Raw genomic sequence first — 14,303 nt, forward strand, 5'->3', positions numbered from 1 at the left:
CCTTATTTTAGACTATATTCTCCTTATTTATAAAGAAGACCCCCCAAATTCAGAAGATAAACATTTGAACAATTTATTCAATAGAAATTTCTTATATATATAGCTATATATGCTATATATTATATTGTTTTATATATATATATATATATATAAAATCTGAACTATTGGGCTTTTGCTATCTGTGCCCTTCTGATGATGCACTTCTGAAAACCACATCATAAAAAGGATTTCATTTTCTCCTTTGAATAATGAAGGTTCTGATCCTGAGCAAACCATCAAGTATACAATACATGTGATTGAAAATATTATGAACAAATAACTACTATAAAACCACAATAATCTGAAATATCAAAACAAACTATGTTTCTAGTCCTAAAAGATGGGAATATATCCTAAAACAGCTAGATGAGGACTCCAATACATTATAAATGTACATATGACATGTGAAAATAAAATTCTATACCAATAAATTGATCTTATAATAACTTTGGAATTCAGAAGGGTGGAGAGTCAGGGATGATTTGGATGGTGCTTTTCTCTCAAAAGTTGTCCGAGAGAGTCTGAACTCAAAACAGCTTGTCTCAAATGTTCCTGTAGAATAGGTATCCTCAATCGTTCCACTGACTAGGATGCTACAGTGATGATAATTTTCTTTCACTGCAAAGCTTTGTTAAAAAGACTAATCTTTACATATCTTTTCATCTACTATCACAGTTAAATTCAAAGCTAAACATAAGCTACTTAGTATCAAATCAAAACAATGCTACCTTTGAAATAGGAAATTCTTTTAGGTCACTTTCTTGTCCTTCACTACCATGGGGCCCACTTTTGACATTTTTACAAAAGTACTTCATGCTTCATTGGAACACCAAGACAAACCAAAAGCAAAAAGGCAATTAACTAGGTCTTTGGCACACAAGTTTAACATCTCTTTCCCCCACCCCTAAGTCTCAGATCTGCTAACAAGCATTTTGACTGAGACCTGTACTTCCCTCTGTGTTGGAATGGTTCAAACAAATGGGTATAAAGACCAAGTCAACGAAAATTAGAAATGACAGGTGGAGACCTACCTGTATTTGCTAACCTGAGATTTTAGAATGTCTACACTTGCACTGTGGAGTCAACATAAATGGTTGCCATCAAAAAAGTTTATCCTTTGAAGAATGATAACATGGAGGCTAAAAGAAAACATGAACACCCATAGCTTGACTTGCTCCTTTTCTGATCCGCTGTAGGGAGTGTCTGGTAAGCAGCCAGGGAAGGCTGGTGAGTTCAGTGTTGAGATGCTGGAAGATTTCAGGAAGGTCCTGTTGTATCATCAGAGGATGAGGTGAGTGAGGGAGGTATAGGTAACTCCAGGAATTAAATATTAAATAGTACTACAAAGGAAGTGCTAAGTGACCTTAACTCTACTAATAATTTCAATGAACTATTATCATGTTATTTTCAACAAAGATTTTACAAAAAGGGGTTTTAAAATATGGACTTTTCTACTGTTGTGTTGTTTTATCCCCCTTCCTATTGTTTGACTGATAGCCTGCTATTTTATATTCGTTTCAATTTTTTCCCATTTTAAATTACGAGATCCTAGAGGGTAGGAATCACCTGTGTTGCTTTGTATAGCAGCTAACAATATTGGCTTAGGTGGGCATATACTATTCTCACTAACTAGGATGAATTCATCCTCGGTTTGGTACCTGGGAGAGGGGCCAGTGTAGTCTTTAGATTACTTTGTCCTTTCTGGCAGGGAATAGCGTTTAGTAGTTGACGCTGCCTCCCTTGTTTGATGCTCTCCAGGCAACACTGCTCTAGTTGCAGTTGTTGCTTCTGCTTTCTAAGCCTACTCCGCTGGGCCTCTAGCTGTTGAGCTTCTTGAACGAGCTGCACCATTTCCTTATGCAATTGTTCATTCTCACGTTGCAGTTGCCAGGTGAAACTAAGGATAGATTTATCTGCTGCATGCTCCAGGACATGGTTGTGCTTTCCCATCATACTTCTCCCCAGCAACAGCTCTACATCAGACAGCTGATGCTTCAGTGCTCTCCACTCTTTAACAAGATCACCTTGTGCCCTACGAAGTTGTGCTTCTGCTTCCTTCTGGACTCTTGGTTTGGCCTTTTGCAGTGATTCAATATGCTCCTGCTGGGTAATCTGTACTGTCCTTCTGGCATTTAATGCTTGAATCTTCTTTTTCAGTTGGGCTTGGATCTCTTCCTGTCGCAGCAGCTCTTCCCGGAGCAATAACGTATGGGACTCATAACTGGAGACTAGCTCCTGCTGTTGCCACTGCATCTGTTCCAGCTGTTGTGTCTGTTGATCCCATACCTTAATTGGTGCTACCTGTTTTTTCTTCTTTGTTGGATCGGGTACATATCCCATCAGGATATGGCTGTCAACTAAGAATGGTTGGATTTCAGCTTGCATGTGGCAATGATCTTCTACGAGCTGCTTCCTAAGGGCTCGTGTTTGCATCAGTTCCCCATTCAGCTGGATCATTTCCTGTTCTACCTGTCCCTTTATGGCCAACTCTTTCTGCACCTTTTTCTCCAACTCCTCCTGTGACTTTAACAACTGCTGTAGCCTTTTGCTGCCCATTAGGAAAGTAACATTACGATTCAGATTCTGCCATGTCATTTTGGGACTCTGAGGAAACCTGATGGAAAAGCAGCCAGAAACATTATTTATTTGTCCATTACACCTTCATTATTATTTGTGAGCTATTATTATCCTGATGTCACTATCATATCTTACATGACACTTAAGTGTGTTATCCTTTATTGTTGTCTCAAACCACAAACCTTATTCTTTCTCTCCTCCTAAGCAACTCTCAAAAATTCAGAGGACAATGTAAGCTGTTCAAAGATATATGGTTTCATTGTGTGTTCTCCCTTTATTGACCTTGCAACTCCTAATGTGCCTTTGTAAATTGTTTTATGAGTCTTTTGGTGGCCAACTTCTAGGTAATTGAAGCTTTTTGATTTTAGCTAGGCTGGTCTTTGGATGACAATATTGCCCAACCAAACTACTCTTTCCAGCTTGGATTTATCACAGCTTTTGGCCTCTAAGCATAGCTAAAACCCAAGGAGGTACGGGAGATTACAGAAGAGGTATACACAAGTATACCATGATACTGTATGAAAAGAGTCAGTAATGGTATAATTCAGGATGTTCTGAAGTTGACAAGGAAATTTAAGGACAAAAAAGTTTTTAAAACCTTATTTAGAAAAAGAGGATTAAAAAAAGGGATCACTGATTGGGATGGATGGGACAATAACAAAAATAGAAGGCAGAGATGTCCATGCCAAATGAGAATCAGTTGAAGGAACTGAAGATATTTAGCCTGGAGAACAGAATATTTGATGGCGAGGGATACTTGATAGCTTTCCAAGTATGAAGGGCTGTCACAGTAAAGAGAAGTTAGATTTGTTCAGCTTAGAACCAAGAGCAAGGAGGGGAAGTTGCAGAGAAGCATATTTAACTGGATCCAAGTAACTATTTCATAACAATTAGAACTATTCGTAAGGCATGGACTTATATATGTAATTGTCTCCCCTATCAGACTATGAGCTCTTTGAAAGATTGTTATATTTGCATTTGTGTTCCTAGATCCTAGCGCAGTGCCTGGTAGGTGTTTAATAAATGTTTGTTGATTGATTGGAGGATTCCCACTCTCTAAGTCCTCTAACAAAGCCTATTATTTGGGCATGTTGTAGAGGAGATTTTTGTTTCGTGTGGGTTGCATTAGAGAGTCTCTGAGAAGGGGCAGCTAGGTGGCGCAGTGGATAGAGCACCGGCCCTGGAGTCAGGAGTACCTGGGTTCAAATCCGGCTTCAGACACTTAACACTTACTAGCTGTGTGACCCTGGGCAAGTCACTTAACCCCAATTGCCTTACTTAAAAAAAAAAAAAGTATCTGAGGTCCCTTCCAACACCTTACCTGAGGCAGATGCTCTGTCAGAAGTAGAAAAAGAACTAGGCAAAAAGTTGGGAGAATCTTCTTATCTGTTTACCCGTTGCCATCTCTTGCTAGCTGACCCTTTCCCACCTTGGAGAGAGGTTTCCCATTTTGTCCCCCCCCCGCCCCCCTCAACCCCCCGACCCTTTTTGAGCTCACCTGTTACGGGTACTCAAATGCTGGTCCCAAAAGTGCTGGACATTGTGTATAGTGGTGGCGGGGGTGGAGGCCAGGGAAGGAAATCCACGTGGAAGATAGAGTCTCATCAATTCCTCCCTGTTGACACTTCTGGGCAACCAACAAGTATCGAGGTACAGCCCTATAGGAGGAGCCCCATCCCTTCCGCACTTTTGAGCATTCTCGGGGCCGGAGTACTGAGAACTCTTGTCCTGGTCTGGGGTCTTGGGCACTGTACAGAGGACGCAATACTCGCCTTTGCCCAATTCTTTCCTGACTGTGGCAGTCACGCTCTCGGAGCTGCTCAGGGTGTCATCACTCTCTTCTTTAGAGGACTTTGTACTCTCGTCCAATTCCCAGTCTTTTCCCAATTGGGTCGAGCCCAACTTTTCTCCATTTTTGTAACCCAGTTTCCCCTCCACCTCTTCACCTGTGCTGTCTTTTTGCTTCTGTTCAGAGATATCGTTGTTACACTCGCGTCTAAAAACTTCTTTAAGACTAGTCCTGCGACCAGGAATGGAACCCAGGCTATAAGATTCCGTCTCGAATTCCACCCCAATCTTAGGTCCCTGTGGAAGCTCCTCCCCCTCCTCTGCCCCCGCCTCCGATTCTACTCTACTCTCAAATCCCAGCGCAGGCTCCGCCCTTAGCCCCGCCTTCTCTCCTGCTCTACTCTTAAATCCCCGTGCTGGCCTCGCCCTTGGCCCCGCCTCCGATTCTACGCCATTCTCAAATCTCCGCGAAGGTTCTGCCCTTGGCTCCGCCTCCGACTCCACGCTACTCTCAAATTCCAGTGCAGGTTCTGCCCTTGGCCCCGCCTCCTCCTGGGTCCCTGGCCCTGCGTCCCGACCTGCCGGAAGCTCTGATCCCGCCTCGCTCTGCCTGCTCCCTGTCTGAACGCGACTTGGTCTCATTAAAGTCATTTCCGGCGTCGCCTTGCGCAGGCGCTGCCTTACTCTGTGGGAAGATGGAATCTTCTGTGGGAGCTGCGACTCCGGAGACTCCGGAGGGCCCCCGGCCCCGGCCCCGGCCCCAGCCTCGGCCTCGGCCTCCAGTGTGTCTCCTGGTGCTGGGGATGGCGGGGTCTGGGAAGACGACTTTCGTACAGGTGGGGCGCGGGAGCGAGAGTTGGGGTGAGGCTCTTGCTGGAGGAGTTTGAGCTGGGGTTGGATCGGGGTCGCGGTGGTGGGATGGCGAAACCACCTTCACCTTTGCCGTACTCTTCACCTTCGCCTTGTCTCCCGTTCTCTCCCGCAGAGGCTCACGGGATACCTTCACGGACTGAGCTCGCCGCCTTACGTGATCAATCTGGACCCTGCTGTGCACGAGGTCCCCTTCCCAGCCAACATCGGTGAGTCGCCGCGAGCGCGGGTCGGAAGTGTAGAGGTGCCCCATTGCTTTGAGAGGCCAAAGAAGCTGTGTGCCTGTGAGCTCTGGGCAGCTCGACCACTTTCATACAGCTTCCGCGTCCCAACCCTGCGCCGCCCCTTCCTCTCTCCGTCCTGTCCGGCTGCCTTGTTTGCTCAGCTGGCGATGTTATGACGTTATTTGCCAAGATTTGGGAAAATGAAGTGACAAAGTCCCGCTCTCCAACAGTCAGTTCATAAGTATTTAAGTACCTACTGTGTGCCAGGCATGTGCTAAGTGCTGGGGATACAAGAAAAAAAAGGTAAAAGACATTTCAAAAAAAGAGAAAAACTCCTAATCAAAGGGAACTCTCCATCTAAGCGGGGGTGGGGGGAGACTGCGTGGGAAAATATTATGTACCAAAGAGTCTCTGTATGGGGTAAATTTGAAACTGGCGAAGATATTTAACTCAACAGTAGACTGAGTTATTCTGAGAGACTCAAACTCTTCTAAGAGACAGTCTAGCACCTTGAGGGCAAATACTGTTTAGTTTTATGGGCGAAAATTCGTTATGCTTGCTTGATTGATCTAATCTTTCAATCGTGCAATCAACTAACATCTGACAACTACCTCATTCATTCAGTATTCAATCTATATGGGAAGCTTGAGTGGCAACTATCACATCTCAGACAAATAGTCACTAAGTCCAGGTCCCTCATGAAGGCTGCCAGTGATTAGGAATCTGCCCCTGTCCTTAGCACCCCATTCCATTTTTGCACAGTTTAATTGTTCCCACTTAAGAACCGTCATCTTTCCTAGACAGTGACTTACTCTTCCAGCTTTAAATCTGTGATCCTAAATTGTTGACTGCTAGTGTCATTTAAGCTAGTTGTGTTTTAGGGCTTCCTGATTCCCAAGCAATAGTTTTACTCCTGACCCTTTCAGGTAACCTTAAATCATATTGTCTTTGGTCATAAGATGCCTATAAATTGGGGCGGGGGTCTTTAAGCAGAAACACTAATTTTAGTTGCTACATTGTTGAAGATTTGGGCTGAAAGATTGTTTCCTTCTCTCTATTCAAGATTCATTTACTCAAACATTTGTTAAGTGAATGATTTGCTAGGGGAGACTCAAAAGTGGTTTAAGTGGATGGAGGGCTAGCCTGGACTAGGAATTCTGTCCTCCAGGCAACTCTGAAGTAGTTGCAGAGGTTCCAGCCCTCACTTATACTGGGAATTTCCACATCTGAGAGTTCTCTATTCCAATGAAAGCACAGGTCCAATCCCATTCTTTATTCTTATCCCTGGGCTAGGTACCTAGAATACAAAACAAGGAATATTCTCTGTCCTTCAGGAATTTAGGTTCTATTGTATTGTTCTGTGTTCTCCATTCATTAGGTAGCCTGTGCCAGTTTACTCTTTGCCACCTATTCACTGGTCATAGCAGCTTTTAACCTATTTCCAGAGGTGGACTAGTAAAATTAACCTGTTTCTTAAAAGAATATTCCTCGGGGCAGCTAAGTGGCACAGTGGATAGAGCACAGGCCCTGGAGTCAGGAGTACCTGAGTTCAAATCCAGCCTCAGACACTGAACCCTTACTATCTATGTGACCCTGGGCAAGTCACTTAACCCCAATTGCCTCACTTAAAAAAAAAAAAAGAATATTCCTCATGAAATAAGAGCCAAGTGAAAATGGGATCATAAGTACTTGAAAATATAAATTATACTAATTTATATATATATTTTAATTCAGAAAAACTTCATAAATTTTTAAGCAGGATCATGCCTTAAGGTTATTTTTTTCAAGCACTACTATGATAAATGCTTAGTGAAGGGCTCGTTCATTATTTGTGTTGATTCTGCTTAGAATGGCTCAGACTGCAGCTGGGCTATTGTAGGCAGCTGAGTGCCACCTTTTGAGAAAATCATTGATAGACTGGCGTATATCCAGAGAAGGGCAAACTGGATGAGGAGGGGACTTTGGACAACTTGCCATATGTGGGTCATTTAGAGGCATTTGAGATATTTAGCTTGGGGAAGCGCATGTAGGGGGGAAACTGTATATCATGTGGAAGAAATATTAGATCTTAATGTTTGCTTTCACAGCATGACTAATATGCAAATGTTTTGCATAACTGAATATATATATATATATAGTCTATATCCAATTGATTGCCTTCTCCATGGGTGAGTGTGGGGCAGGTGAGGAGGGAGGGAGAGAATTTGGAACTCAAAGGTTTTTGTTTTGTTTTTTTTTTAGTGAGGCAGTTGGGATTAAGTGACTTGCCCAGGGTCACACAGCTAGTAAGTGTTAAGTGTCTGAGGCCGAATTTGAACTCAGGTACTCCTGAATCCAGGGCTGGTGCTCTATCCACTGTGCCACCTAGCTGCCCCTGGAACTCAAAGTTTTAAAAATGAGTGTTAATGATTGTTTTTACATGTAACTGGGGGAAATAAAATACAAAATAAATCTAATTACAAACTTGAAGGGAAAAGGAAAATAACACCCCCCCCTCTCCCCCCAAAAAAGAAATATTAGACCTTAGAAGTCGGTAAGATTAACAACTCAGATTTATTTAGTGTGTTATGGTTGACAAATAGCTTTCCTTAACAATACCCCAGAGGCAGTGTGGTATAGTGGATAAGGCAATGACTTGGAATCATGAAGTTTTGGGTTCAAATTGTGTCTCAGATACTTTATGGTTGTCTGACCCTGGGCAGGTCACTTAACAACCTGGTTCCTTCATCTGTAAAATAAGGGGTTTGAACTTGATGGTCCCTAAGCCCCCTTTCAGCTCTGTGTGATCCTTTGATCCCCTTGTACTGTGTACATAGTAAAAGATGATGAAGCTTAGAGAAATTCTCTCCCAGAGTTACAGCTAGGAAGTATCAGAAGCTAGTTCAAACCTAGATCTTTTTTACTTCAAGTCTAAAGTTCTTTCTATTATGTTGGGCTGCCTCTCCAACATAGAACAATGAGTGGAAGTTTCAGAAAAATAAATTTTTTACTTAACATAATTCAGTTCAAGTAAGCAAGTATTTATTGCTGTTGTTGTTTGTCCTTCATTTCAGAGGACCATGACATCAGGATGATGTCTTGCCTTGCAGTGAATTGGATTTAAGTGAGGGAGGACTGTGCAGGGTCACCAACCTCACTCTCCTCCAGAGCCATCTGGGCTCAGTGGCAAGATATATATCAGGATGACTGGAGATGGCCCTGGATATTTAAGGCAATTGGAGTTGAATGACTTGCCCAGGGTCACATCTGTGTGCCAGGTACTGTGCTAAGTGCTAGGAATACAAATACAGGCAGAAGGATAGTCCCTGCCCTCAAGGAGCTTACATTCTGGTTTTATTTAATTTTTTGTATTTCATTATTTAGAATTTTATTTTCCCAAATTACATGTAGAATACAAATTTTGACATCAATTTTTTAAAACTGTATTCCAAATTCTCTTCCTATCTTCCTGCCCAAGAACTCAAGCAATTCAACATAGAGCTTACATTCTAATGTGGAAAGACAATATTTAAAAAGGAGCTGGGGTTGTGAGAAGGAAAGAAAAGCAGTGGGTATGGTCTAGAAAACTTTTAGAGAGTCAGAATTAGATAAGAGTGAAGGAGTGAACATGGTTATCCTGAACACTTCCTTAAAATGGAGGTTCTACTGTGTTAAGGTTTACAAATAGCTTTCCCTCTAATACTCCATAGGCAACTTGGTATTGTAGATAAGGTACTGGACTTGGAGTCAGAAAGTTCTGGATTCCAGTCTTGTCTTGGGTACTTTTTAGCTGTATGACCATGAGAAAATCATGTAACCTCTCAGTGTGACAGTTTCTTCCTCTATTAAATGAGGGGATTGGACTTGGTAGCTTCTAAGGTTCCTTAAGGAAAAATGACCTAACAATCAGATCTTGTCCAGAAGTGGTATTGGCTGTTTTGGGACCCTGTAGGTGGAGGTAGTGTGACTACTCACTCATCAGGAATTTTGAGGAAGAGATTCCTGTTCAGGAGTTTGAAATTAAATGAGTTTTGAAGACCCCTTCTTCCACTTTGTGTGGGATGTAGCTCTCATGCTGTGGGAGGAGGTATATTGCATATCTGTTGGAAAGTCTATTTAGAATGAGGAATTCATTCTTTCTTAGCACTTAGCACAGTGCCTGGCACATAGGTACTTAATGAATATTTATTTACTGACCACCATGGCCCAGTTAATATGCTACCTTCTTCAAGAAGTCTTGCCCTATTCTCTGATCTTCTCCCCACCCTCAACCTGAAAGTTTTATCTCCTTTGTATTTCTTAAAGTCCTTTGTGTAGACCCTTCCTTTGTCCTACCACATTTTACTTGTTGTCATACTTGTGTTCGTGTGTGTATCTGTATTAACCCCCTTAGATTATAACCACTTAAGAACAAGATCATCTTTGTATTCCCAGTAATTGGTATAGTACCTTCCTTTGTTAAGTAAACATTTAATAAATTGTTGTTGATTGGGGGAGGGGGCAGTCAGAAGCCAAACACTTGTGAGGGAGGGATAGGGTGAAAGAAGATAGAAATATATATAAATATAAATATCATGGGAAAGGAATAGGATGGAGGGAAACACAGCAATAGTAACTAAAAAAATTTCTTCGAAACAAAGGTAAGAGCAATGTAAGATGATGGTGACAATGATTAATTGAATGATTGATGGACTGATTGATGGATTGATGATGATTGGATGAAGATGAGAACTGATGATGATGATGATGATAAAAACTATGGTACTTACTTTGCGGGGCTATTGTGAAGAAAATTCTTTGTTAGGTATAAGGTACTATATAAATATTATCTATTACTGTTGTTGCAATAATCAACCTCATGGGTTCATTGTAAGGAAATCTCTTTTTAAAGTACCATATAAATGTAGTTTACTATTAAAAAAATAATGAGCAGGATGCTATCAGAAAAAAACCTGAAAAGACCTACATGAGCTGATGCAGAATGAAATGTACTGTATACAAAATAATAACAATATTGTAAGATGATATGCTGTAAATGACTTGGTTATTTTCAGCAATGCAGTGATCTAAGACAACTCTGAAGGACTTATGAAAAATACAATCCATCTACAGAGAAAGAACTGATAGTATCTGAATACAGATTGGAGCATAATTTATTTTGTTAGTTCCTTTATCTGAAGTTTTGTTTTTGTCTGTTTTCTTTCACAGCCTGGCTAATGTGGAAATGTTTTGCATGACTACCCATGTATAACTTATGTTGAAATTGCTTGAGTTTTTTTTTGGGGGGGGTGGGAGGGAGGAAGAGAATTTGGAACATGAAGTTTTAAAAAACTGATGTCAAAATTTATTTTTACATGTAATTTGGGAAAATAAAAATTCTAAATCAAATAAATTTTTGCTGAATTGAATTGATAACTTCATTAATTAGAGGTAGTTGAGAAGGTGGGAAACTTGTAACTTATTTCTATGTGTCATGTTCATATTTGGGTGGGGTATCTTTGATTATGGCCCCCAAAGAAAAATTTTGTACATTTCCTGATTCTACTCCAGCCCATCATTCCATGGGAACATCACTGCTGTGTAACTGGAAGTTCTCTTCTCTCCTGTGAGCTTCCAGGTTACTTACTGTATCAACTACTTTGATGGTTATACCTTTGTACCAAAGGAGAACCAATATGAAAAATTGGTCCAAGAGAAAATTGTCTAGAATAGCTTAGAAGTCTGACTGCTAGTATCTGCTGGGGGAAAGGGGAAATAATGTCAGTAGGGATTAATAGGCTGAAATTACTCTTTCTGTTCTTCCTTCATGTAACACTGTTCCTCTACCCATTCTATTTCCACATTCTTATTTCCTAATGTGGAACATATAGGAGATAAAAGTAAGGACAAATTTTGATGGTAAGGAAGAAGAAATTCTTCACTTAAGAGGAAATAGTAATTACTTCATTGCTCAAAATTTTTGAGACCACGGATATAATGCTCTAAAATGGTGATATTCTAAAAGGTTGATGTGTCTCAATGTTGGTCTGATTATTATTATTTTTTTTTAGATATTCGGGACACAGTGAAGTATAAGGAAGTCATGAAACAGTATCCTTTTCCATATCTACTATAGTGCTTTCTAACTCCTGTTTTATGGCTATGTTTTTAAATTTAGAAGACTTTGCAGTGCGCTTCATACTTTCTGACAAATACTAGCTCAAATATGTGATTACAGTGACGTAACTAATTTTTTAAAGGCAAAAAATGGAGGGTGGGTCTGTGAAAGATAGCTAATCTATAAATCTTTAACTGATTTTCAACCTCCTTGACATAAACCTAGATTTGTAATAAATTATAAAATAAACTTATAAAATTTGGAAGATTTTAGAAAAAGTCCTTTTATTTCTCCTATCCTTTCTTATGAAATGAGGACTGAAAAAAGACCTTGTACCATTGATTGTCTCTGAACTTTTGTAAACAGGTTTAGCTTTTTCTTTATGTGTTAATTTGGTATTGGGTTTGCAATTTTTCAAAGCCTACCTCTGTTACATTAATGTCAGAGTGATGTTTGTGTCTGTGGTATGCTAGGTACTCTATTAAATTGCTTGTAAACATTTGAATTCCTAAACTTTGTGTATAGATATGGACTCGGACCCAATGGTGGCATAGTGACCTCCCTTAATCTCTTTGCTACCAGGTTTGATCAGGTATGTATATCTCCTCTTCTGTAGTACAATAAAACTGTGGATCTTATTTGCTTGAGTTTGACCATTTGGGAGGTTGGGGGGCAATGAGGGTTAAGTGACTTGCCCAGGGTCACACAGCTAATAAGTGTCAAGTGTCTAAGATCAGATTTGAACTCAGGTCTTCCTGAATCCAGGACTTTATCTACTGTGCCACCTAGCTGCCCTGAGTTTGACCATTTTTGAGGAAAGGGCCTGCATAAATCTGAATATAAATGTAGGAAATGTCAGCACAAAAGCTATTTTAAGTTAGGATGCCCTAATTGAGTAAAGTTGCAAGGAAAGATTACTATGGTAGGGCAGAAAGAACCTTGGACTCAGGAGTAAGGAAATCACCTCTGCCTCTTTCTAGCTATGCAGTCTTTTGTTTGTTTGTTTGTTTGAGGCAATTGGGGTTAAGTGACTTGGTCACACAACTAGTAAATGTCAAGTGTCTGAGGCCAGATTTGAACTCAGGTCCTCCTGACTCCAGGGCTGGTGCTCTATCCACTGCGTCACATAGCTGCCCCCCTAGCTATGTAGTCTTAGGTAAGTCACTTAACTTTTATTTGTTTGCTCATCTGTAAAATAATAATAATAATAATAATAATAATAATAATAATGACACCTGTCCTTTATGCCTCATGAGGGTTATTGTGTTGATAAAATGAGATTATGCGTGTGAAAACACTGGAAAAAAGTCAAAAGTATGAAGTATGAAACATCAATTCTTGCTATTACTTCACATTTAATAATATTTATAGTCATAAAGCCAGAAGTCCAGGGTTCTATATCTGTTCTGTTAGTGACTTGCATTCTGATCTTTCCTTGGTAGGTACATTGTGGATGTAGGATAAGTGTTTATTAATATAAAGTGTAATGTTTTTTCCATCATTTAGCCATTTTATATCACTTTCTATGGAAAATTATGACAATTTTATAATCACTAGTCTATTAATAGGTCTATCATTTTTGTAAGTGAGATTTTTACTTTATTTTCCAGATTGGTAATAGAATTGGTAAAGTCAGTCATGGATGAGATTTATGATCTGGATTTCTCAGCTCTAAACCCAGATGATTGTATTGTACCCCTACTATGGTGCTACCTCACAGTAGCATGGTATTTAAAGCACTGGACCTGAGTTGAAATTCTACCTTAGACACATACTAGCTGTGTGATTCTGTTAAGTTAACCTTTCTCAACCTCAGTTTCCTCATCTGTAAAATGGTAACATTTCCTAGCTCACAAAAGTAGTTGGAAGTATCAGATGACTAACATGTGCAAATCACTGCAAATCTTCAAGTGGTATATAAATTTTGGCTGTTTTTATTTATTTATAGATTATTATTATAAATAAATTTATATTGATCTTGGGGAATGTGGTACAGAAAAAAAAGAGCTCTGAGCTAGGTGTTAGACCTAGCTTCAAGTCCTGTCTTCAGTACCAGTTGTGTGACTATGGGTAAGTCATTTCACCTTTTGAGACTCAGAATTCTTTAAAATGAGGGTAATAATGCCAGTGTCTACCTTATAGGTTCGTCATGAGGGCCAAATGAGATAGCATATAGAAACCATTTTATATATCTGAGAGTGTTATTTTTTTTCAAAGTCAGTTGCTTCTGTGTATGATTTATTATGAGAATAGGAGGCTATGAAATGGGAGAAGTGTCTGGGGTACATAGCACCCTGAAATTAATCATGTACTTTCCAACTTGGAGTCTTCTTGTGTGCTGCTGCTGTCATGGGAGGGTCTTTGATCCATACATGTCCCAAAGATCTTCAAGAAACGTTTCTCTTTCCTTTTAGGTCATGAAGTTTATTGAGAAGTCCCAGAACATGTCCCAGTGAGTAACTTTAAATCAACAGGTATTTTTTTTAAAGTGAGGCAGTTGGGGTTAAGTGACTTGCCCAGGGTCACACAGCTAGTAAGTGTTAAGTGTCTGAGGCTGGATTTGAACTCAGGTACTCCTGACTCCAGGGCTGGTGCTCTATCCACTGCGCCACCTAGCTGCCCCAACAAGTATTTTTTGATTACCCTTTATACATAGTACCTAATACATATATATACTCCCTGTACTGAGCAATGTGGAACATATAAAAGAAAGATATGGTTTGGTTCCT

At 40.2% G+C, this 14,303-nt stretch overlaps 2 protein-coding genes across 2 annotated transcripts in view; one reads left to right on the forward strand and one right to left on the reverse strand.

The window, feature by feature from the left end:
* Positions 1 to 162: 162 nt before the first annotated feature.
* CCDC121 (coiled-coil domain containing 121) lies at positions 163 to 5,090 on the reverse strand. The gene is made up of 2 exons (XM_043983378.1): positions 4,115 to 5,090; positions 163 to 2,653 (listed from the first exon to the last, which is right to left on the reverse strand). The coding sequence occupies exons 1-2, from the start codon at positions 5,053 to 5,055 to the stop codon at positions 1,669 to 1,671; spliced, it is 1,926 nt and encodes a 641-aa protein (XP_043839313.1). The 5' UTR covers positions 5,056 to 5,090; the 3' UTR covers positions 163 to 1,668.
* Positions 4,961 to 14,303, forward strand: part of GPN1 (GPN-loop GTPase 1) — a 26,206-nt gene continuing 16,863 nt past the window's right edge. The window contains exons 1-5 of the mRNA XM_043983379.1: positions 4,961 to 5,240; positions 5,390 to 5,483; positions 11,528 to 11,567; positions 12,100 to 12,166; positions 13,989 to 14,026. Coding sequence (XP_043839314.1) covers positions 5,100 to 5,240; positions 5,390 to 5,483; positions 11,528 to 11,567; positions 12,100 to 12,166; positions 13,989 to 14,026 — 380 coding nt within the window. The 5' untranslated portion in view covers positions 4,961 to 5,099. The remainder of the gene's footprint in view (positions 5,241 to 5,389; positions 5,484 to 11,527; positions 11,568 to 12,099; positions 12,167 to 13,988; positions 14,027 to 14,303) is intronic.

The sequence above is a fragment of the Dromiciops gliroides genome, chromosome 2, assembly GCF_019393635.1.
Source record: "Dromiciops gliroides isolate mDroGli1 chromosome 2, mDroGli1.pri, whole genome shotgun sequence".
Taxonomy (NCBI): Eukaryota; Metazoa; Chordata; class Mammalia; order Microbiotheria; family Microbiotheriidae; genus Dromiciops; species Dromiciops gliroides.

What these genes read in the sequence shown, in the direction of transcription:
- CCDC121 (XM_043983378.1), bottom strand. Translation starts at nt 5,055, where the DNA reads ATGACTTTAATGAGACCAAGTCGCGTTCAGACAGGGAGCAGGCAGAGC. An exon ending in CATTTGAGTACCCGTAACAG is followed by an intron (nt 2,654 to 4,114) that starts GTGAGCTCAAAA and finishes CTTTTCCATCAG; the next exon opens with GTTTCCTCAGAGTCCCAAAA.